Source organism: Odontesthes bonariensis, chromosome 4 (assembly GCF_027942865.1).
Source record: "Odontesthes bonariensis isolate fOdoBon6 chromosome 4, fOdoBon6.hap1, whole genome shotgun sequence".
Taxonomy (NCBI): Eukaryota; Metazoa; Chordata; class Actinopteri; order Atheriniformes; family Atherinopsidae; genus Odontesthes; species Odontesthes bonariensis.
Genome location: NC_134509.1, coordinates 24038276 through 24059845, shown reverse-complemented (window position 1 = coordinate 24059845; position 21570 = coordinate 24038276). Strand labels below are relative to the sequence as shown.

Sequence of the window (21570 nt, the reverse complement as noted above, 5' to 3'; positions counted from 1 at the left end):
TCTGGTGTTGATAAGAAGGAAGGCCAATGTAGGAAGGGGGCCGATGTGTCATGATGTGCTGTTGGCTAAATCTCACTGAAGTGAGAACACTATGTTCAAGGATCAGGGAGCACAGTACAACAAAGTACATCAAAGCCTTTGCTCCCAAGTAGCAGTTGTGTGTTAATTGATAGTCTACTTCTAAGTGCTCTCCTCCATTTCCTCCAATAATTCCATCTTAGTGGTTCTTCCTCTTCTCATTTTGTTTCTTTGTGTTTGTTCTAATATAAATACAAAGCTCAGCTTTCGTCCAGAGGAACACAACTGTTTGATCACCGCTGTGAGAACAGACTTACTCAACAGATCGTTAACAGCTGATTATTACATTAGATGCCACTAACACTGACTTCAGTTCCCCTGCTGCCTTCTCGTCTTGGTATAGAGTTACTTGATGGAGTTCCTTCTTTACAGACAGACAGACAGCAGTGTACACTCCTTCCATTTCTCATCATCTTATTTGCAAATAGAGGACTCTGACCTCTCAGTGTGATAAGCAGATCAATATGAACTGATTTGTGTGTTAAATGAGTAATGTCATTTTGTAAAAAAATGCAAATTTGACAAGATAATCCTTGATTTTCATATTCAAGCACATAATTTCAGAAAGTTTGTTATTCCTGCAAAGGGGACATCAAAACTCTTACAATATCTTACAATCAAATCTTACAATAAGTATTTTTCAAGTCTGTTTTCTCAACATCGATTTTTTTTCACCTCATACTTTGAGCCACATATGAACACCAAACTTTCCAGTTTTAATCCCAAATTCCCCAAACTTCTGAAGATTTACTCTTGTGTCATTCAAACCCTGATTCATATCACATTTCATCAACAATTAATATTCACGGGCTATTGAAAGTCTTTTCCACTGTTCTGAAAATGTACAAAACTCCATGTTTTCAAAAGTAAATGCATTATCTGGATAAACAAGGGTAAAGAGCAACGTTTAATCAGATGATCACGCCTGTTCTGCTGCACACACTCGAAGTGTTTGTACCTGAGAATAACCATAATCAGAAAAATAAGCATTTGCATTATTCAAGTACATTAGAAAGTTAACAAATCAACAAATACAACAAACAATTTGGGAAAATACACATTTTGTATTGCTGTTAAAAAGAGAACGAGCATGACTTTCATATAGTAACTAAGATAAGTTGTCGGATGTATGACTGTTCATATGAGGTGTACAAAAGTAAAGTTTATAAGTCATCTTGATTTGTTTGTGTGAAAAAAAAAAGTGAATTAATGTGGCTTGAACAAAAAAATTGGTGAACAGGACTGCTGACCGGAGGCCTAAAGACCAGTTCACAAAGAAGTGAGATGTTGTTTTGTGACATCCATGTTGAGTTTAAATAGAAATATTTATTTTCCCCATCTGAACAGGTAACAAGAGACAAAGGAAAAAAATATGGGATTTCAGGTTAGCTGACCGAAGAATCCCAAAGGCTCTTGGAAGAAACTAGACAGAATTGGTAATTTATGTGATAATCACTATGTTGGGGATGGATATAATAAGCTCTTGAATGTGCAAATATTGACATCTTTATTGGTATTATCTATCTATCTATCTATCTATCTATCTATCTGGATGATGATCCTCCCACTCTGGGATCCACTGTCTTGGACTTGTTCCCCTTCTCTGCTATCAACTGTTCGTCCTGGATTAGACAAGGAAGCCGACGTTCTCCGAAGAAGACATTGCTAGCGGAGATTTCTTGTTCCATAAGCAAACCAGCTGGTGTTTTCTCTGCAGATTAGCCGCTCTGTTTGGACAGGTTACTGCACACGCAGGGAGGGAGGCTGCGGTCATGTTGACCGAGCCGGCCACATCTGAGGGCTCTTCCTTCCTGCAGGCTTATGATGTCGGTGGGACTCGCTAGTTTTGCCTGATCGTCTCTCAGCTCCTCCGCTGCTACATTAAGTTTGGCTGTTGTTGGACTCTCTCTGCTCGGAGTAAGTTGTCTTCTTCGCCTCCGGACGCTAATTTTCGCAGGACTGCGGTTTCTGTGGATGTACAGTATGTGCAGGGGTCTGGCTCTGCTGTTTGGCAGCAGCTCTTAGGCCACAGTGGTGATTAGCACCAGCTGGAGGAGGCTTCTTCCAGCTGTGGCTATTCGTGGTTAGTTATATTTCCTATTTCACTACAAAGTGAGACCTTGAAGAGGATTAACTGACTTAGAAGTTAGCTATTCAAATAGTAACACAACGTTGAGAATGGATTAACTTAAACAAAACCAATATATTGTGTAATCAGAACAGTCCCTTGTGAAATGGTTGCTTTCTTCTTTCTTCTTCTTTCTTTAAAGAAAACTCTTCTATTCGCTACTCTTGACTTTGATCATCAGATGTGCTGATATATTTAGCTGATGCTTAATACTTGGGCTGATTTTTGGGCTGACTTGGCTTCTTTAAGGACATCTCAAAGCTCTTCTTTGGATTACGGCTGCCTTTAGTTCCGTTCTCTGTCAGGATGATCCCACACTGCTTCAGTAATGTTGAGGTCCGGGCTCTGGGGAGGATTCATCCTTCCATGAGACCTGTTGCCACTGATTTTCAGTCCACTTCTTGTGTCATTTGGCATGGCTCAGCCTTTTCTCAAGAACTGGACTGAAAATGAGGAAAAAAGCAGCCAATGTCCAGAAAGCCTGGAGAACTGTAAGCCTTGACATAGCTCATTCTTTTCAAGGGCTGGACTGAAAGTGAGTGACTTTAAAATACCTTCTGAAAGCCTGGAGAACCATTGCTCAAGACCACTTTATTTCCAAAAAAAAGCAAAATCCCTCCTTGAAAGCAAAATATAAAGGAAAAAAAACGAGGTGCTTAAAAGACATTTTTGCACTGTGTATGTTCCATGTAACATATTCCAACAAAACTAAATGTTCTGTATGCTGGTGCTGTGGTACATCTCCACTTCTCAAATAATCCATTTGAGAGTGATTTGTAATAGCATACATACATTGTATATGATCTGTGCCTGAAAATGGATTAGAAATTAGCATAACATCGCATAAGGTTACATTGCTTTTGCTCGTTTGAAGGCTTTAAGTGCTGAACTCTACTATAAGAAAGTACATCTCCTCAGTGCGTGGGTGACATTTACAAGTCAAGTTTTTTTTTTTTAGCCTTTTAAATTGCTTCAGCTTTTGAATCCTCTGCTGTCTTTTTCTCACTGTGTCAGGGATCACGATGCACAATACCGGAGCCTTCCAAGATCCTACCCAGGGTTCAGGTGAACGGGGTGAGCTGGTCCATTCGTTATCTAAAGAGACAACTGGGTCTCCAGATGCCTCTGAGTTGGGGAGTCCTCGCTGTGCACCGAACTTTGACCTCTTCAACATGGTCATGTCCTACAAGAGAATGGCTCTGTTCCTCGAACCAGTTGTAGATGCAGTGGAGCTCATTCGCTACTTGCTCGGGTGTGTATGCGTGTTCGTCGCTTGTGTGACCATCTTGTGATTTCCATATTTACACTGAAGTATTCATAGTCTTCTGCTTTTTTTTTTTTTCTTTTTTTAAAATCACTCAGATGGAAGATGCCACTGTGCTCTCTGCTCGTTTGCATAGTCCTTAATGTCTTCTTTTGCACAGTCACTGAAGGTACGAGTAGCCATTAGGCATCAGTATAGATGCAGCTGTCTTCTAATGTTCTAAAAGACTTGTGAATAATTAATTAACTTGTTGCTCTGCTTGCCTGTCTGGCAACAGTTGGGTGGTTCACAGTGGGTGCGGTTGCCGTATCGGCGCCTGCTGCCCTGGGTTACCTGCAGGACAGGTGTGGGGGCAGAGCCTCAGAAGCTGAGCTCCAGAGGAGGCGCTATCATGCTGTGCACCGCCGAGACCTGCAGACGGTCCATCTCACCAAACAGGAGGCCATGCTGGAAGTCAAAGACCTGTAAGATGAAAGCTGCTGGCTTTTATTAATCCTTTGCTGATGATCTTCTCAAAAAAAAAAAAAAAAATATGTCGGTGACATCAGGGCAAGTTCAGTCAGCTATTACCTTAATGGCCTTAATGTTTCAGCGCTAATGTACTAAGAAAGCTGCCCGTTTATGTGTGCACTCATCTTTGAGGCTTTCTTTTAGCTGAAGACCGTTCACATTTGAAATGTAACTCCTCTTTGTCTCCTAGAAGACAAGCTTGTAGACCAAGTTCTTAATTATCTGCTTCTTTACGATCTGTCATCACCACCGCACAGTAAAATAAAAGAAAAAAAGCCATGTTTGGTGCGGGGCCTCAAACACTATCCGCTGTTGCCAACATATACACGTGCTTTAAAGCATTTATGTGCAAGACTCACCGGTTTTCTAAGGCTTTTACTTGCACCTTTTGTGGAGAATTCAATCTGTAATTATCTAATTGAAAAAATCTGTCAAAGTCTTTTAACAAAGACAACATTACTACTTATCCTTGTTTTTGGCTGGACTGTAGTTTTCTGTCCAGCACCATAAATTCAGTTGTCACTGATAAAGTGATGAAGTTACACGCCAGCTGAGTTTTGGCCATTTTCCACTGGCTCCTGCTCTTTCAAACTATTTTGGTGTGCACTCTCAGCAAGCACACATGCAGAGCCACTATGATATGATAATCTTGGTGAGTTCTAAACACTCAAAATTATTAGTCCACTGCGCAGTGGTGAAGCTGACATTGCGCAGCGTCTACACATGCAACACATGCATACAACTGTGAATACCTCTAGTGTACCAGATGCAGGTGGAGAAATTCAGGATTTCACTTTTCAGGCTCTTGACAGGCCCAGTAACAAATTTCTCGCACATCCACAGTCCTGCAATATGCTTAAAGTTCAGCGTTTTGCTTGGTTTTACTTGTGTGCCTGCCTGTGCATGCATATATAACATTTCTACATGGTATTTGTTCATGTGCTGGTGAAATACATCTTACATGGTTGTTCTTACACTGTGTGTGTTTTTGTGTCTTCAGGTTGAAGCACCTGGATGACATGCTGTCCTCTGCTTGTCGGTCAGCAGAAGCTGTTTACAAGGTTGTGTATTGGGATAATCACAGCACGTCATCAAGGTCTGAATGTACACACACACATGCACAAAAAAAGACTAGTGTATGTTTTTATATCCCTATGGGGATTCTCTATTGACACAATGTGTTCCCTAGCTCCTTGCAGGGGTGTTTTGCAGGGTATTCAGGGGTATATAGATTATACCCACTTATAAATCTCCTCTTATGTACAGCTCATTGCTAAAAGTAAATTTTTGTTTTGACCTGCCTGCCTTTGCATTTTATTGGATACCATTTCAATTGATGGGTTTATTAGGTTTACACATTTAGGCCACTAATTTTGTGCTGATACTTGAATGATTTTTGGTTGAACTCATTGGTTGTTATCATTTGTAACAGGTGCTGCTTGAAAAAATTAGAAAGTATTGTAGAGAATACCCACCTCCTCTAGGCACCACTACACCACTGCCTGAACATAACTATAACCAAGTTTTAACCCTCAAACTTAACTTCAAACATGCGGGGAGTGCCATGGGGAAACCATGACATATATACACTGTGATACCACGAGGGGCAAGTTATCAGCAGGGCAGTTCAAGTAGTGCGAGGACACCAGTTTTCAAATAAATTTCACGTTTTAATTTTGTACTTGGGGAAGTTAACAAAGGGTATCAAAGTTCAGAACTTAAAACAAAGGTCTTCTTTGTAAACATTCAACATAAATCTTGGCCCGTGGCTCTTTAAAGGGGAACTTAAATGAATCTTCTTCAAACCAAAAGTCTTTTCAATAGAAATCTTCAATTGCTCAGTCTCTCTGGCAGTGTTCAACAAAGGCACTCACACGTATTTCCAGGTAAGTAATTCCCAGGCATTCCACTGTGAAAGAAACAGTCCATAAGAGTTTCCACAGTGGAAGGATCCGTCCACAAGCAAATCTCTCCCCCCTTGAGCTCAAGCAATCATCAGCCCTTAGTGGCCACAACTGTGTTGAGATGCCTTGTGGAGAGGGGTGCAGTTCTCAACTCCACCATCAGATGGAGCCATGGCGAGTTGTGGTTGGAGCCATCTCACTGGAACGTAGCACCCATCCACGATGCAGCCTCTCGTGACATCACAACACACACACACACACACACACACACGCACGGGCAAAACCCGGTGCTGGTGCCGCCCAACCCCGCCCTCACCCTCTTTTTTTTTTTTTTTTGTACCCCACCCCCCCCCCCCCCCCCGCGATGCCGGCCCGGGCGCCTGCACCTCTGTGGCCGAAACGCAGTCGCGGTCCGACACTGAGGCTGGCGCCCCCAACCCCCCTACTGCTCACAGAGACATGTTGGACTTCACTGTGCGTTGTGGTGGGAGCATCGGTGTAATGTAGTGTTAGGTTAGCAGACTGACCTGTCATTATTTCCTTCTCTGTCCGTTTTCACCCGTTTGGTCCATCACCACCTGTAGCCTAATACTGTGCTGCCTCATTCTGTCTTCTTCACTTTCCCATTAGTACTATTATTGATACCACGTTCGTCGCCCTCTGGCACAGAAACACCTCCAATATCTTTCTGTCCGTATCCATCAGGAGAACGAGCCCAGTACAAATGTTTTGGTCAAAATCCTCACTTTAGGTCCACCAAAGGCATGAATATGCAGCGTAAATGTTGCTGCATCGAAATAACACGATGTTTCTTTGCGTAATTAATTATTTCCATCCACACGACACGAAATGCCATCAAACATCCTGTTTTCTGTGTTTATTTGAAAGCCGCACGCATTCATCCCCCTCACTAAACATGTCCCGTTTCAGCAGTCAGGTTGCTGGGTGATTTCTACAACAGCTTCAGCCAATGATGGCCAGGCCCTGCGTAAAGCGCTTCCCCTCGCTCCATCGCATTTCTTTCCTATTGGTCAACGGAGCCCAGCTCAAAGAGAGGCTTCCTTCAAGCCATGAGGAAAAGGCTCATGTGTAGTTTTTCCTGTAGAATAATCTACAGTGATCGTTTAAGAAAAAGTGCAGTTTGCAGGCGTTGCTTCAGGCAAATCACCAGGAATGCTAAGGGGTTAAGGCAGTTAAAATACAATCAGGTGCTACGGTAAAGTACAAACATTCAAGAACAAATCATAGATATATATATATTTTTTAATACTTTATTGTGTCATAATGATTACACTTGACACTTTTTTTTGTTATCACCCTGTGAGTGAATGAAAGGCTTGAAATCACAAATGACCGACCAAGCAGTAGCGGCTCGTGGTCTGGAAAATAGGCGGGGCAGATGATCTGCGTTATCAAAATGCAAGCTTTTATGGAGCATACGCAATAGGCCAATAGTCTATGCAACCATACGTAGGGGGCGAGGGGGGTGCGCACTCGCATAAAAGTCTGCCATACAACACAAACAAAAGCCACGAAGCTGTCAACACATTGTTTACTGTCTCAACATTGCTTTGCTCATCAAGCTAAGATATTTCATTAAATCACTCCCAGTTTCCCATTTTGCAAAGACTTCGTTCACAATCACTTAAACTTTGTAAGATAGCAACTATAAAGTAAAATCTTTACCTGCCACAAACGTGAATCCGGATTAAACAGCCAATATCCTTCATCAAATCCGACATAGTTATCCGTTTTATCCAACAAGTTTGTAGGGGAATTTGGCGGCACTGAAGTTCCTACTGGCTAGATGGGCGGAGTAATATATTTCTTAAACCCTTTGAGTCCTTTCCATGTCCAGGGAAAGTCATACATCATATCAGGGCAGATCATACACCTGCACCAATAGCATCTATACAGGCGCGCTAAATGTAACATGATATTATGCTACGTAGGGGCCTACAGTGATTCTGATTGGTAGAATGTGCTCGAGAGTTCGGCGGGGCCGGGCTTAGCTGAGAGCAGACCAGGCATCTGCCCTGGCCAGTGGCCATAGATCTAACGTTAAGCAGCCACACTGGAGGTAGGCTATATTTCAGCGAAAATAAAAACAGATTCCACTCGCAAAGTCCGTCACAAGCCACAATATGGTGTAATACGATTCCCACTGTGATTGAAGTTGAAATAAATATTTTAATTATCTTTTTTTTTTTTTTTTTTTTTTTTCACTCCCCCGCGATGCCCACAAGTATAGTGGGCTCCTCTTTTTGGACTTTATCAATATCTAAATATACCACAGGCTAATCATTCCCTTACGTGGTCTGGATGTGTCTCTCTTCCAGGTTCTACGGGGGCATGCTGATAGTGGCGTGTCTGCTCTACATCGCTCCTGTGGGCTGGGTGTTCGCTGGGCTCAACAGCGCCATCTTCCTGTGGAACAAAGACTTCTACAGAGGTTTGTTCCTTTTGTCTCAAACAAGATTAAAAGTAACAGTTGTCTCCTAGAACAGAGTGGAGTTTCTCATGTGCTGTCCTGCTCTCCAGTTTTATTGGACCTGAGGAAGCTGTTCCACATGGGTCAGACCCACTCCTCAGAGGGGGTGAGTGAAGAACAGGAACAGGGCAACTTGCTGGACAGGACCCCTACACCTATTAGCCTGGAGGTAAGAGAAATGACCGCGGTGGAGGCAAACGTGGATGTGAGTTTCCATGCTAAAAAATTCATCTGTTGTGATTCACATTAAAACCAACGACAGCTGTAAGCCTCTTACTCCATTTATCCCATGAGCTGAACTCTGCATTTATAGCAGTATAAATCCATGTGTGGACTTGTTCCTCTCATCTGTGGTACCACTGTCTTTGTTATGACTTTATTTTCCATCAAAGAGCTGGACAGGGGCTCAATTTAGTCCGGCTTAATGTGTGACAGCAAGGCAACAGTAAACTGAAAGCCTTACTGTTCACATTTATTTGTGATTTTGGTTTTAGATTGTTTGTTCAATATCCCAGTTGTTTCCATGACTGCTGTCCAGGGTGCTGATTCTGGGACCAACAGGTTTTTGTGAGCTGTTTGGCTTGCACTTGAGTATTCATGTATGAATCTGTGTTTATTTGATAACAGGACTTATCTCCTGGCAGCGTAGAAGAAGCTGAGGAGGCTGAGCCAGATGATGAATTTAAGGATGCCATTGAGGTAAATAAAGGCCTAAAATTTGATAAATTTTGTTATCAAATCTGTTAGATATTCATAGTCACAGACCCCCTGCCTTAATCTATAATTCCTTAGTCTGACCGTACAAGCCAAATTAATTCATCTTGAAGTTCTCAGCTAATTTTTTACAGGGTGTAATGAGCAGGTAAAGCTTGAATTGCCCCAGCAAAGTGCCTTTATGTCGCTCCTCTAACTGGATCAACCCTGCCTGTAACTCCCTGAAGTCGTTCTTTCTTTTCAAGCTAATGTCATTTCTTCCAAATGGTGTGATGGTAATTACAGAAATGTATTTTTTTAGATGACTGATAAGTGATTTTTGCAAACAACGTCGCTCGAATGCTACATTACACATTTAAAAGACTGTTGTTTACCCATCACAGTATTGGAAAATAAAGCCACTCTATGTTGATGATACACCTCCCGTTTTATATATCTATATTTTTCCCTTCTGCTGTCGTCCGAACTCAGGAAAATCCAGTTTCCCTGCAGGTGAGTTTTGATTAGTGGAGGCGGTGAATTTGCACTTTACTTTCACTACTTTACAACTACTTGACACATGAACTTCATGTGTTGTAAGCTAGCGTGTGGTTACCTTGTAGTGTGGTTTCTTTGCTTTTTGAAGCATGGTTATGTGTATTTTCATGGACAGTCATCCCAAATGTCGGTCCTTGTGTGTAATATTGTTCTTGTGTGTTGTTTTGTTTCCTGACAAGGAAACCCCTTTGGTCTTATTGGTAAGTGGATTCTCTCCATCAATCCATCCATTCATCTTTAGGTTTTGAATTAGTGAAATCAGCTTTTGCTTCCTTGACCCCTTTCTAGTAAGGTGTCCTCATTAAGGATTCTTTGTGTTAGTGTGTTTTGATTGAGAGCATGTTGTGAGGTTTCACTTTTTGAATCATAGCATGTGGATAGATTACTTGGAGCACAAAAACAAACATATTTCTAAGGTTTTACATATCAGGACATGATGAATAAAATCATCTGGTGCTTACCAGGTCTTAAGTGAGATCCATCCAACCTCAGATGAACAACAATACATATACAACAATAATAATAATAATACATTTTACACTTTAATGAACAAAAACTAAGCCAAAATACAGAAGTTGTGTGGGAAAAACTAAGTAACCCCATGATTCAGTAAGTTGTAGAAACTGCCTTTAGAAGCAGTAACTTGAAGTAATATTCTTCTGTATGACGTTATCAGTCTCTCACATCGTTGTCGGAATTCTGACCCACTCTTCTTTAAAACGTTGTTTCAGTTCTTGAGGTTTGCAGCATCAGTTGATGCCCTTTTTCACACATTCTGTAGATCTGCTTGCTGTGTTTGGGACCATTGTCCTGTTGATGACCCAGTTTCAGCCAAGCTTTAGCTGTCAGACAGATGGCCTCACATTTGTCTCTAGAACACTTTGGTATACTGAGGAGTTCATGGTGCACTCAATGACTGCAAGGTGCCCAGGTCCTGTGGCTGCAGAACAAGCCCAGATCATCAGCCCTCCACCACCGTGCTTGACAGCTGGTATGAGGTGTTTGTGCTGATATGCTGTGTTTGGTTTTCTCCAAACGTGCTGCTGTGCATTATGAGCAAACATCTCCACTTTGGTCTGGTCTGTCCAAAGGACATTGTTCCAGAAGTCTTGTGGTTTGTTCAGATGCAGCTTTGCAAACCTAAGCTGTGCTGCCATGTTCTTTTAAGAGAGAAGAGGCTAACTGAGGCCTGTAGAGTCTGAGATGTAGCTCTTGGGTTTTTGACCTTGCGGTGAACTTGCTGGGACGTCCACTCCTGGGAAGATTGAAAGCTGTCTTGAATGTTTTCCACCTGTGAATAATCTTTCTCTCTGTAGAATGATGGACTCCAAATAGTTTGGAAATGGCCTTATAACCCTTCCCAGATTGATGGGCAGCAACAGCTGCTTCTCTAAGATCATTGCTGATGTCTTTCTCCTTGGCATTGTGTTAACACACCCGAATGCTGCAGACCAACAAACTGCTTTTATAGAGGTGTTCAGACCTCACACACAGCCTTGGTCTTTTGGCTTATTTTTTGTGAAATAAATATTGACACATGGTCTAATATGCCAAATGTTGTTGTTTTGTAGTTAACCTTGTAAGGACCAGATGATGTGTTTAATAACGAACCATACCCGATAATGGGCGTTACTGAACTAACCATTTATTGAAGCTTCATGTGTAAAAGTCAGATAAGAGTAACTTCTCATCTGTCTGACAGCAAGAAAATTAATTAATTTCTGTCCCAAACTGTCACATTCTTCATTTCAGTACAACAAACATAAACTGGTTATCTTGTTCTCCACAAGCCCAGTTTGTTGAGGTGGTTTTCTCCTTTTATGTCCCCATACCTTCTGGTCCTTTTGTGTGACATTTTTGTTTCAAATACAGTTGTAGATGTGCCTTTTTAATGAGTTATGTTGTACAAACCCGACTGCCTTGCCTTGGTTGACAAAAAGTTAGTATAAACCTTCACTAAATCCTGTTTTTGGTACGTATTTGTTGTTAAAGAGATCAAGACGAAGCAAATTAAATAAGGGAGGCTGGTGGCCTTGTTGGCTGTTAGATAATGTCTCACTGTCTGTCCTGCTCCTCTCTGATCATCGCATTAGTAGACATAGTACTTAGGGTCACCTTAGTCAATTTATACCTACAGTATCTAAAAAGTTCAGCATTGGTAATCAGGTTTAGATCGGTTTCAATCCTGAGTTCCAAACCCCAAAAGATAATCTCAGATTTCCTGAGGAGTTTGTAACCACCTTTTCTTTTGTTTGTACCTCTCCTCCCTCCTCTTTCTCTCCCTAAGGAGGATGACGATGGGCCTCTCGGTGCTCCAGAGTATGACACCATCTCTGAAAATGGTCTCCTGAGTCGCAACGAACCAATACGCAGCAAAGTGTCCAAACTGACAGAGAAACTGCGTAAACGCTACCCGACGGTCAGCACGGGTCAGTCTGCTCTCACTCATCCACTGATTTCATCCTTTTTTTAAAAATTATTTTTAAGCCTCAGTGATAAAGCAAATTTTTCTGTATGTTTTCTATCTTATTCTCCACATTTTTCCATCTCTCTTGGTTCAGCTCTCTGTTTGTCTCCACAGGCAACTGTTCTAGCTGCAATGCCGTCTTCTCAGTTCTGAAGAAGAGGGTGAGACTGAAAACACATTACAAGAATTTGGAATATATTCACACATCACCTGAGTATCAAATTCAATTTTAGCTTTTTTAATGGCACCAGCTACAGACAGTTTTCTCTTTGTGTTGCAGAGGAACTGCAGTAACTGTGGCAACAGCTTCTGTTCCCGATGCTGTTCCTTCAAGGTGCTGAGATCTTGCATGGGGGCAACGGGTAAGAATGATTTGTTGATGTGGATTGATGAAATTGCTTTAGAGCAGCATAATGTAACATCATACTCGTTATTTCTTGGAGTTGTGGTCCCATTTTCTCATTTTTGTTTCCTCCTCAGCCCCAGAAGCACAGAGAGAGACTGTGTTTGTGTGTGCTACATGTAATGCCTCTCTTAGCAAGTTACAGTGAGATGGCATGTTAATTTTCTCCCAAGAGCCCTTCACTGAAACCCAAACCCACCTGCATTCAAGTAAAGGCACACACATCTGTCAAGATTTCACCCACACGGAACTCCAAACCTCCTCCTGCCTTTACCAGCCGCATCCCTCATCCGCCTCTCTTGTGGGATTTCTGCTGTAATGTGTTAGATATTTCCTGTTTGAACTGTCAGTGACTGGACCTTTTGAATCAGGGAGGTTTAATACAGAACAGAAAAAAAAACAATCAAAGGACCTGCTTTCTTTCCCCTCTCTGAGCAGAGAGAAGTACAAATCCTGCACAGTGGAGTCCCGGACTGAGCCAGTTGTGTTTGGTATAAACGTAACGGATGTCAGTACCTCAGCACAAAAAATCTGTTCCATCTTGTGCGGCAGATAAATTGTACAAAGGAATTCTCTAAGAGAAAAAAACTTAAGGCTCCTCTGTAAATTTGACATACTTTTAGATTGTTGCTGAGGTGAAGGTGTACCCCAATTTAAACAAGTTGAGTTTTGCACTTGGCCTTTTTCCAGCCAAATGAGTCAAAATGTTTGCACAAGTTTACTGTCCTAACACATTGTGACTTTGAGCTGTCAACGGTGTCAGGTTATCAGGTTACTTCAACTATCTGACTTCCATTTGGTTTGTAGACTAATATTTGACATTTGCGACCGGAATACTCCCCCCGGTGACTCGAACTGTGCTTTATCCCTGCCTGTGTTCTTGCGAGCTGAAGGAGCAGATATGCAGAATAAACATGTAAAAAATAAAAAGTTAAAAAGCACGAGCTGCTGTGAATTACATGGAAGACAAGAAGACGGTTATCTAAAAGTCAAATTGTTGAATCTTTCCGTTTGTCATATTTGCTGTGTGAACGATTAATCTTATTGGAGTACCGTGGCAGCCCAGATGTCTAAAGGTCCCAGATGCTTCTCCTCTAACTGGATAAAATGGTTTGAATGGACAGAAACCAGCTGAAACTGTCTTAACAATCTCACTCTCTTGCAAGCAGGACTTGACTTGAAGAAGCGATTTGGAGGCATTCAAACCCAGGAAGTTGATCCTGGTGGCAAAGTCATTTTAATCATGATTCAGACACAGATGATTGTAACTGTTTGCTTTGCTTTTATGGTAATCTTGTATTCACTGTCCCTGTAAATTGTTCTAACTGTTGTATATCAAATATATTTAATTTTAATCTCCATAAAGTGCAAGTTATCATTTGACATGGTGATTATTTCTGTATATACAGGCTCTTATGTTAAAGTTTAAAAAGTTCCGCAATTGAAATAAACTGAAGATTTAATGTACTGAAAGTGAGGAGATAAGTATTGTCTTTTTGACATAGCAAGAATTTTATAAGCAACTAAAAACACAATTGTAACCACATTTTAATGCTTTTTTTTATTTTATTTTAAATTTTAATTTGATAACCTCTCATAAAAGTTTATTTTGAATTCTGTTTTCAAAGTATTTCTTTTTTCCCTAACTGAGCATGGACATGATACATCCGGTCAATAATTTAGTCTTGATGGCTTGTTTTTGGCAGCTTATATGTGCAGGGGGCACACATATGTGATGTTAGTTTATGAAACCTAAAGTAAGTAACTTCAGTGTTTTATTTTGGTCAAGTTCGTAGTGCAGGTTCAATCTTTAAAGCTTTGGTATGTCTATTAAGTTATTAACAATTGATACATTATCATTGTGTAATGGGAAGTAGGTAAATCCTAATGATGAACCCAGAGAGAATTATCCGCTGACACTGCAGGTCTTTTGCTGTCTTCAGAGGGTTTTACGTCTCTTTATTTCAGACCTACTCTGCTGATCCCTCACAGGGGCGTGGCAGGAAACCACGTGAAGAGGGGAACAAACCTTCACAGCAGACCATCTTGAGTTGGTGGGAGAAACACAAATATAATGAATACTACTAAATACCTCGGTGTTATGTTGGCTTAACTCTCAATTGAGAAAGCTGTTAAAACAAAATCTTCAAAGAAATATTTAAGTTTTATTGACAAATACACATTAAGCTGCTTATTTTTTTTACACATAATATTAAACAATTTCTCAAAGCTCATCACCTGTATACAACTGTATACTTGTTGATATGATCTAAATTTCTCTTTCGATTGACTATTTCCATGTCTCATTGGACCTGCACCAAACAAAAGTTCCAGCATCATCTCCTTGTCCTGTGTAGATTGCTGAGTAAGCGCTGAATATCACTTCCATCTAATCATCCACAGTCCATGACTGCTTCTCTTTAGCCCGCTGTAACCTTGTTTCCTTCTGTTTAGTTGATGGTTTATGTTGAATTTATTCCTTCAGCCAGTTTCTAATATTTTGGTTACAAACATTGACTCCTGTTTCTGTTAGTTGGTTTTTCATGTCTTTTGTTGTGCATTTCTTTTCTTTTCCGTCCCGATCCTTTGACCTCTTCCGTGGTCTCCCTGCATGTCTCCCTTTTACAATCTTCCCATTTTGTTTGTACTTGCTGGGACTGGGAACAACCCTCAACTTTTGCCACACTCCAGGATGAATTGCCTTGTTGAAGGAGTTTTTATAATTCTTTCTATTGTTCCGGCTGACAGCTCTTTGATTGGGACCCTGTTTCTTGCCAATCAACCTGGTGCAACAGCTCCATAAGCTGTTTTTTTTCCCCAAGAAAAACAAACTTTTACAGAGCGAACATGTCCAGCGGATAAAATAATTTTGTTCATATCTATGAGTGATGGTTTCATACTTTTGGCAGAAGATATAACAAGTGTGATTTTCCTGCCGTGTAGGGTTAATATTTTTTGCTATGATAAATTAGTCCCTCCTCACTTTGAGCCTGTAAAAAAGCTGTACGATCGTAAGCCCCGCCCATCCGGCTCATCCACCAATTTAACCCCGCCCTCCCCCTCCTCCTTGTCCCACTAAAGCGATTTCATTGCATGCAGGGACTCTCCCCCACGGCCACGGATGGCAACATGGCGACAGAGGTAAGACCAACATTCCTGCCTGTTTTATTCCTCACCCATGTTTCGGTGCCCAGCCTGAACAGTACCATTATCATTAAAAGAGAAACAGAAAAACCGGCGCGGGTGCAGTTAACACGGTCAGTGAGGGCATCGAGCCTGTGTCACCATTCAGTTCCTCCCCCCGTGAACGTGGATTGACCGTGCCCTACATTTTCAGGGCTAGTAGTTTTCTCACTCTTTTTTTTTTTTTTTTTTTTTAAATGAGAAAAAACAGTACATTTGGGATCTTGAAAGTCAGGTGCGCGACATGAAGGCAGAAATGAATCAGAAACTGCAAATCGACGCGCAGCCCCCCCACTCCCGCGATGTTAAGCTGTTTTGGTGAAAGCAGATCTGTTTTTGTCTGTTGATCGTTAATCTGCTGACAGGCCACCGTTTGACCACCGTCCACACACAGGCACGCGCAGGAAAAGCTTTCAGCACCATGGACAGAAGCCACGCCGCCGGCCTCTTTTGCCTTCATTGATGCTAAATGAATTTTTAATGCACTACTCTGGTTCAGCCAACACACCCCCTGATATAATCAAGAACAGCAGCATATTTGTTAGTAATCTGTAATGTTTGGATGACCTCCATCAGTCTGCCTCATCTTGTTTCCCCTCATCGATCGGTTGTGAGCTGTAGTGAAATGCAGGTAATTCTTCCCTCTAAGACCAGAGAGAAAGAAGAGAAATAATCTACGTGTGTGTGTTTGCATAAGATACTATGTCTACTACTGGGCTCTGCTCCAACAGTCAACAAGGCAGGAACAATTGTAGACACTGAGCCACAAAGTGATTGATCACATTCTGTCTGCTCCCACTCGATCATCCTACACCTCCAAATCAGCTTCAGTTTGTACACATTACAAGTGAACAGGAGCTCAGAGATGTGCATCAAGGGATAGAAGTCTCTCTCTGAGGGCTTATTACACAGACACTGTATTTACCCTTGCTGTGTCATTTCCTTGTGTTTGATTTGTCCTCCTCAGTTTCACAACCTGCAGGATTTGAGGCACAGTGCATCTCTGGCCAATAAAGTATTCATCCAGAGAGACTACAGCGAAGGAACAGCATGCAAGTTTCAGACAAAGTTTCCCTCTGAGCTGGAGAGCAGGGTGAGGAACCCCCTGTGTTTTTTTTTCATCCATGCTACCTCCTCTTAGTATCTATTTTTCTCTGGTAGAAGTGCATCCACAGATTGGAAAGTAATGTTTTCCCCACTGCCATCTATGGAAATCAAAGTTAGACACGATCAAAAGTGGCATAATCATCCTTTGGATAACAGATATCCCCTTTTGTAATGTTGCTCATGTGTGTCTCACAATGACTCTGCAGTGACATCCATTCTCATTTACTGTAACAGATCAAACCGTATACAAATATTACTGAACTTGCAGCCGAAATAAAGCTCTATGGCATGCACCTCTCCCCAGATAGTTTCTGTTGTTTCACATCCCTCTGTTTATGATTGTTTGTCTTTTTGTGTCTCCAGATTGAGCGAACTCTGTTTGAGGACACTGTGAAGACACTGAATAACTACTATGCAGAGGCAGAAAAGATCGGGGGACAGTCCTACCTGGAGGGCTGTCTGGCCTGTGCCACAGCGTATCTTATATTCCTCTGCATGGAGACGCGTTACGAGAAGGTCAGACTGCTCGTCTTGGATTGAACATAGTTTGAAGATCCAGGAACGATTGGCTCGACTTGGATTCCATTATATTCCCATTTTATTTGTCTTCTCTGTGTGTCAGGTGTTGAAGAAGATTGCCAAGTACATTCAGGAGCAGAATGAGAAGATCTATGCTCCAAGAGGTCTGCTCATCACGGACCCCATAGAAAGGGGAATGCGTGTTGTATCCTTACTCATTTTCTGCATTTGCAGTTATGTTTTCTGTGCAATTCGCATTATTGGTCCTGAACTGCATTCACCAGATCGAGATATCTATTTATGAAGACCGGGGTTCAAGTGGGTCCAGCTCAGGCAGCAGCTCTGTTTCCGGCAGCACTGCCCGATGACTGGATACTTGCTAAAAGTCCCCTTGAAGAAGAACTTAGGACAATGATAACTCTCATTTTCCAACAGGCTATACACCTCGCAGCTATGTTCACACACAGGACCCACCAGCTTTTTAAGATTCTTTTGCTCCTGACCTGTCATCACAAGCTTTTTTTTTACATTAGATGCTAAAAACATGCACTTTAATAGTTTGTTGCACAGACATGTGCAAGCCATCAATGTTCAGGAGACATTTCTATATGCAGCTAGATGTACTTGGTGTGATCATACCTTTTTCGTTCCTTTTTGTTCTTTTTGATTTTAAAAGAGGGGGAGGAGGAAGGTGCTGGGACAAAAGTGAAAACCACAGCCTTCACCAAACCTCATACCTCAACCAACACAGCTGCACCACACGGTCCAGATCACAGCAGAACCCTGACCAACCAGGAGACATACACAAACTAATTCCCATTGACACTGCAAATTAGACACTGGCATATTATTGTTATCTGTTGCTTAACGTGAATGTTCAGATTTTAGAGAATGATATAAGGTCACACAAAAGTTCACCTGCCATAACCTGAAATAAACAGTATTAAGCACCTCTTCCTCTTTCACCTCTGCTGTAAATCACACTGTTGGTTGCAGATGAATGTTATTCGACCCATTTAAGTTTATAATGTAGCAGATCTCTCATATTTCTCACATGAAGCCGCTATTTGATTTGTTAGGCATGTAGACACCTGCAAAAACCTAAATACCAACCTCTTGGTTTTACGGCGTGAGACCAATGCTTCCTAAATTTTGATTATGCAAAGACTCACTGTGCATCACATGCAGCAGTAAGTAGAGAAAGGATGGATCAAAAGTCTTCCTGAATTCTGACTGTAGTATTTTAAAACACACCAACCCTTCCTTGATTCATGGATAAACTTCCAAAGAATAGTAACTGCCAAAAACTGGCTCACAAATGTGAATGTGACTTATTTAGGTGACATTTTGTGCAAGAACAAATTTTCATACTGCTTGTTTGATACACGTGGCAATGAGGTATATACTGTACAACTGGTGTCAAATAAACAGTTTCATCACAGCTATCATTTATCATTAGTTATTGTTCTGTTACTTGATTGAACTGGTGTTTCTACTGGCATTCAATTAGTCACATCGCAGCAGGACCAATGCACTTCATTCTGGCTAGTTGGATGAAACCAGAAACCTCCTTTTTTTTAAATCCTTAAATATGCTGAGTTTGACTTTCTTTGTCTAGATAATTTTACTTGTTGCGAGCAATCAAGTCTAACACTACAGTTTAATCAGACCTTTAGTAATGATGACAATGACCTTTGTGGTATTTAAATATGTAAGGAAGCCATGACACTTACCCTACCTGCACTGTAACAGGGCTGCTAAATGGAATGCAGCCAATATTACAGTTGCCATGGCGGTCATTTTCATATAAATGACTGCATGTAACGTGACAGTCGAATAATCTATACCGCCCTTCATTTTAGCTCTTAATTTTCCATTTAGCGGATAAGGTCCAGCCAGCAGGGGAATAAATGATTTTACGTTACATTTGTCAGTTGGCCAGAAAGTTGACAACAAGTTACTGACAGAACTGTCGTGCAGTGGCTGAGTCGTGGAGTTATTTTAGCACCTTTAATCTGCAATCAAAAAGAAACGGGTCCACAATAAAAAAATTAAAAAAATAGATTTGAGAACTAAAGTATAGACAGAACACCAAAACATGTTTTGATGCAAGTAAAATAAGTTTGTGATTAAAAACTGAATCCAAGCTTGCTTGTGAATCTCAAAGTTTTTCCTGCTGTAGAGCTGACTCTTACTGGTGGGGTTTATGCTAAAGTTCATTCTAAGTTGACAGTAATGATTTGTTTGAAATGGTTCCCTTTGGACTGCTTTTACAGTCTGTGATGTTAAAAATGTGGCTCATTTAAATGTTGGTGTTTGGGAATAACAAGGCCTTAGCATGATGTTCCCATGTTAAGCAAGTACCTGGCAAATTAAGCTAAGATTGCAGCTACAGTATACTAAAAGGAAAGCAGCTCAGATCAATAGTAAGTAACCAGCTACATGCAGTGACACAAACATAACAATCTTGCTATTGCTAAGATGGAAGTTGTGTGCTAACACAATTGCGATCCTTCTTCTCCATTCTCCATGGGGTGGTTCGTGGCTCAGTGGTTAGTCGGTCGTCCAATAACCGGAAAGTTGGCGGATCGATTCTCGACACTCAAGAAAGACTCTTTGTCACAGCCGAGGTGCCCTTGAGCAAGGCACCGTACCCTCATGCTCCCTGGGCGCTGTGAATGGCTGCCCAGATTGGCATCTGTCTCTATGAGTGTGTGACCCTGTGAATGTGTGTGTCAACAGGTCCCAACCTGAATGGGTTAAAAGCGGAGGATAAATTTTGTGTGTATGCATGACCAATAAATCTAATCTAATCTAAAAAATCATGGTCTCCTTCCATAAACTGGATGTTGCCAAGATGTAACTTCAGTCAAAATGGGTGAAATAAAAAATTGTGTATGTAAAAAAAAAGACAACATTCACACATTTTATTTGACCTTTCACTTACTATAAATGGGCACATTTTAATAAAACCATGAGACATTTACAAGAAATTGGAACAAGGATATTTATACCTGTAGCAAACACTTTGTTACCATAGAAGGAAAAACAAAGGTGAAAAAATAAAAATAAAATCATGATTCATTGATAACATGTATTTGCATCATTCCAGCATTCTGGTATTGAACATACGAGTTCACTGAAACATATTCATGGTTTATTGGGACATGTGTTGAAAACTAATTACTAGGGATGCACAGATATATTGGCCTGACATTGGTATTGGTCCATATTCAGCTTGTTGACTGCAATTAGCTTGTCAACAAACAGGGTCAAATCAAACTGATGGCAGTCGCCGATGTTTATTTGATGTCACATTCGCTTTGCCCTGAAACTGACAGGATTTGCCCGCAGCTGCCGATTCAGCACATATCCATAAGGTGTCAGTCTAATTCCACAGCAGGCTCTGGCAGGACACTGGCATGAGGAGGGAGGGTTCTGTCTGTTTCATCCCCCCCCCCCCCTTTTTCTATAAAAAAAACCCCTACAAAAACCTAAAAATGTCAGTCATGTATTCCTCTGTTTCTGAGGAAGATACGTGATTATAGTCTGTAAGACACGCTCAAGTAAAATTTAGGCACTACATTACAACTCATAATAAAGGCTGGCAAATACATTTGCATAAAACAATTGCGCTCTTTCAAAGATAGTGCGATGAAGAGCTGGAATACTGTTTTTTTTGTTTCACTGATATCAAACAATCAGTATCTGCCCACAATTTCACAATCAGCACATTCCTTGTAATTTTTTTTTTCTATAAGTGACTAATTAAAGTTTTTGCTGTGCTGAAAGCTTTCTGTACATAATGTACACTCACTGCATGCAATATTAGTACAATGTTGTAACAAACTGTGTTGATGCAAAGTCCCCTATATTTGCATTCATGCTACACGAATGGCTGAAAAAACATCTTTGGTCAACCACATCATCAATTCGCCACCACAAAAACAACTTCAGCCCATTAAAGTAAATTGGAAACATACACAAAGAAGGATGTCAAATATGTCTGACCGTAGATCCTTTAGGCTGATGTTTGTTCTAAGCGTGTGATGTTGGAGGACAAACTGTCCTTTTTACCCTGAAGGCAACTCTCACCTCTGATCAGTCAGTGCAAACAGCACTGTGACACACAGTAGGGAAAATGTGTTTAAACAGGAAGCTTCGACCGTTGAGACTGAAGAACGAACACCATAGTAAAATGGAGCCAATGCTGCATGGATGGAGGGAGAGAACAAGAGAACAACAGAAATGGTGGATGAATCGAT

General features: G+C 41.1%; 2 protein-coding genes across 4 annotated transcripts; both read left to right on the top strand.

Annotated features, from left to right (window-relative positions):
- The first annotated feature begins 1698 nt into the window (after positions 1-1698).
- On the top strand, positions 1699-14110 carry zfyve27 (zinc finger, FYVE domain containing 27). Of its 3 annotated transcripts, XM_075463553.1 has the most exons (14): positions 1699-1995; positions 3221-3458; positions 3569-3639; positions 3748-3934; positions 4981-5076; positions 8224-8336; positions 8426-8544; positions 9003-9074; positions 9561-9581; positions 9806-9826; positions 11914-12055; positions 12208-12254; positions 12374-12455; positions 12574-14110. In XM_075463553.1, the coding sequence occupies exons 2-14, from the start codon at positions 3229-3231 to the stop codon at positions 12642-12644; spliced, it is 1272 nt and encodes a 423-aa protein (XP_075319668.1). In that variant the 5' UTR covers positions 1699-1995; positions 3221-3228; the 3' UTR covers positions 12645-14110. The 3 variants fall into 3 exon arrangements, with proteins under 3 accessions (XP_075319668.1, XP_075319669.1, XP_075319670.1); XM_075463554.1 differs by lacking the exon at positions 9806-9826; XM_075463555.1 differs by lacking the exons at positions 9561-9581; positions 9806-9826.
- Positions 14111-15567: 1457 nt separating this feature from the next.
- On the top strand, positions 15568-18739 carry golga7ba (golgin A7 family, member Ba). The gene is made up of 5 exons (XM_075464489.1): positions 15568-15637; positions 16647-16772; positions 17150-17302; positions 17409-17510; positions 17590-18739. Exons 1-5 carry the CDS (start codon positions 15590-15592, stop codon positions 17671-17673), a joined length of 513 nt encoding a protein of 170 aa, XP_075320604.1. The 5' UTR covers positions 15568-15589; the 3' UTR covers positions 17674-18739.
- Positions 18740-21570: the final 2831 nt, after the last annotated feature.

Coding starts and splice junctions, on each gene's coding strand:
- zfyve27 (XM_075463553.1), top strand. CDS start 3,229: ATGCACAATACCGGAGCCTTCCAAGATCCTACCCAGGGTTCAGGTGAA. Junction 8,545..9,002: donor CTACACCTATTAGCCTGGAG/GTAAGAGAAATG, acceptor ATTTGATAACAG/GACTTATCTCCTGGCAGCGT. Junction 12,255..12,373: donor TCTCAGTTCTGAAGAAGAGG/GTGAGACTGAAA, acceptor TTTGTGTTGCAG/AGGAACTGCAGTAACTGTGG.
- golga7ba (XM_075464489.1), top strand. CDS start 15,590: ATGCAGGGACTCTCCCCCACGGCCACGGATGGCAACATGGCGACAGAG. Junction 17,303..17,408: donor TGGAGACGCGTTACGAGAAG/GTCAGACTGCTC, acceptor TCTGTGTGTCAG/GTGTTGAAGAAGATTGCCAA. Junction 17,511..17,589: donor TAGAAAGGGGAATGCGTGTT/GTATCCTTACTC, acceptor TGCATTCACCAG/ATCGAGATATCTATTTATGA.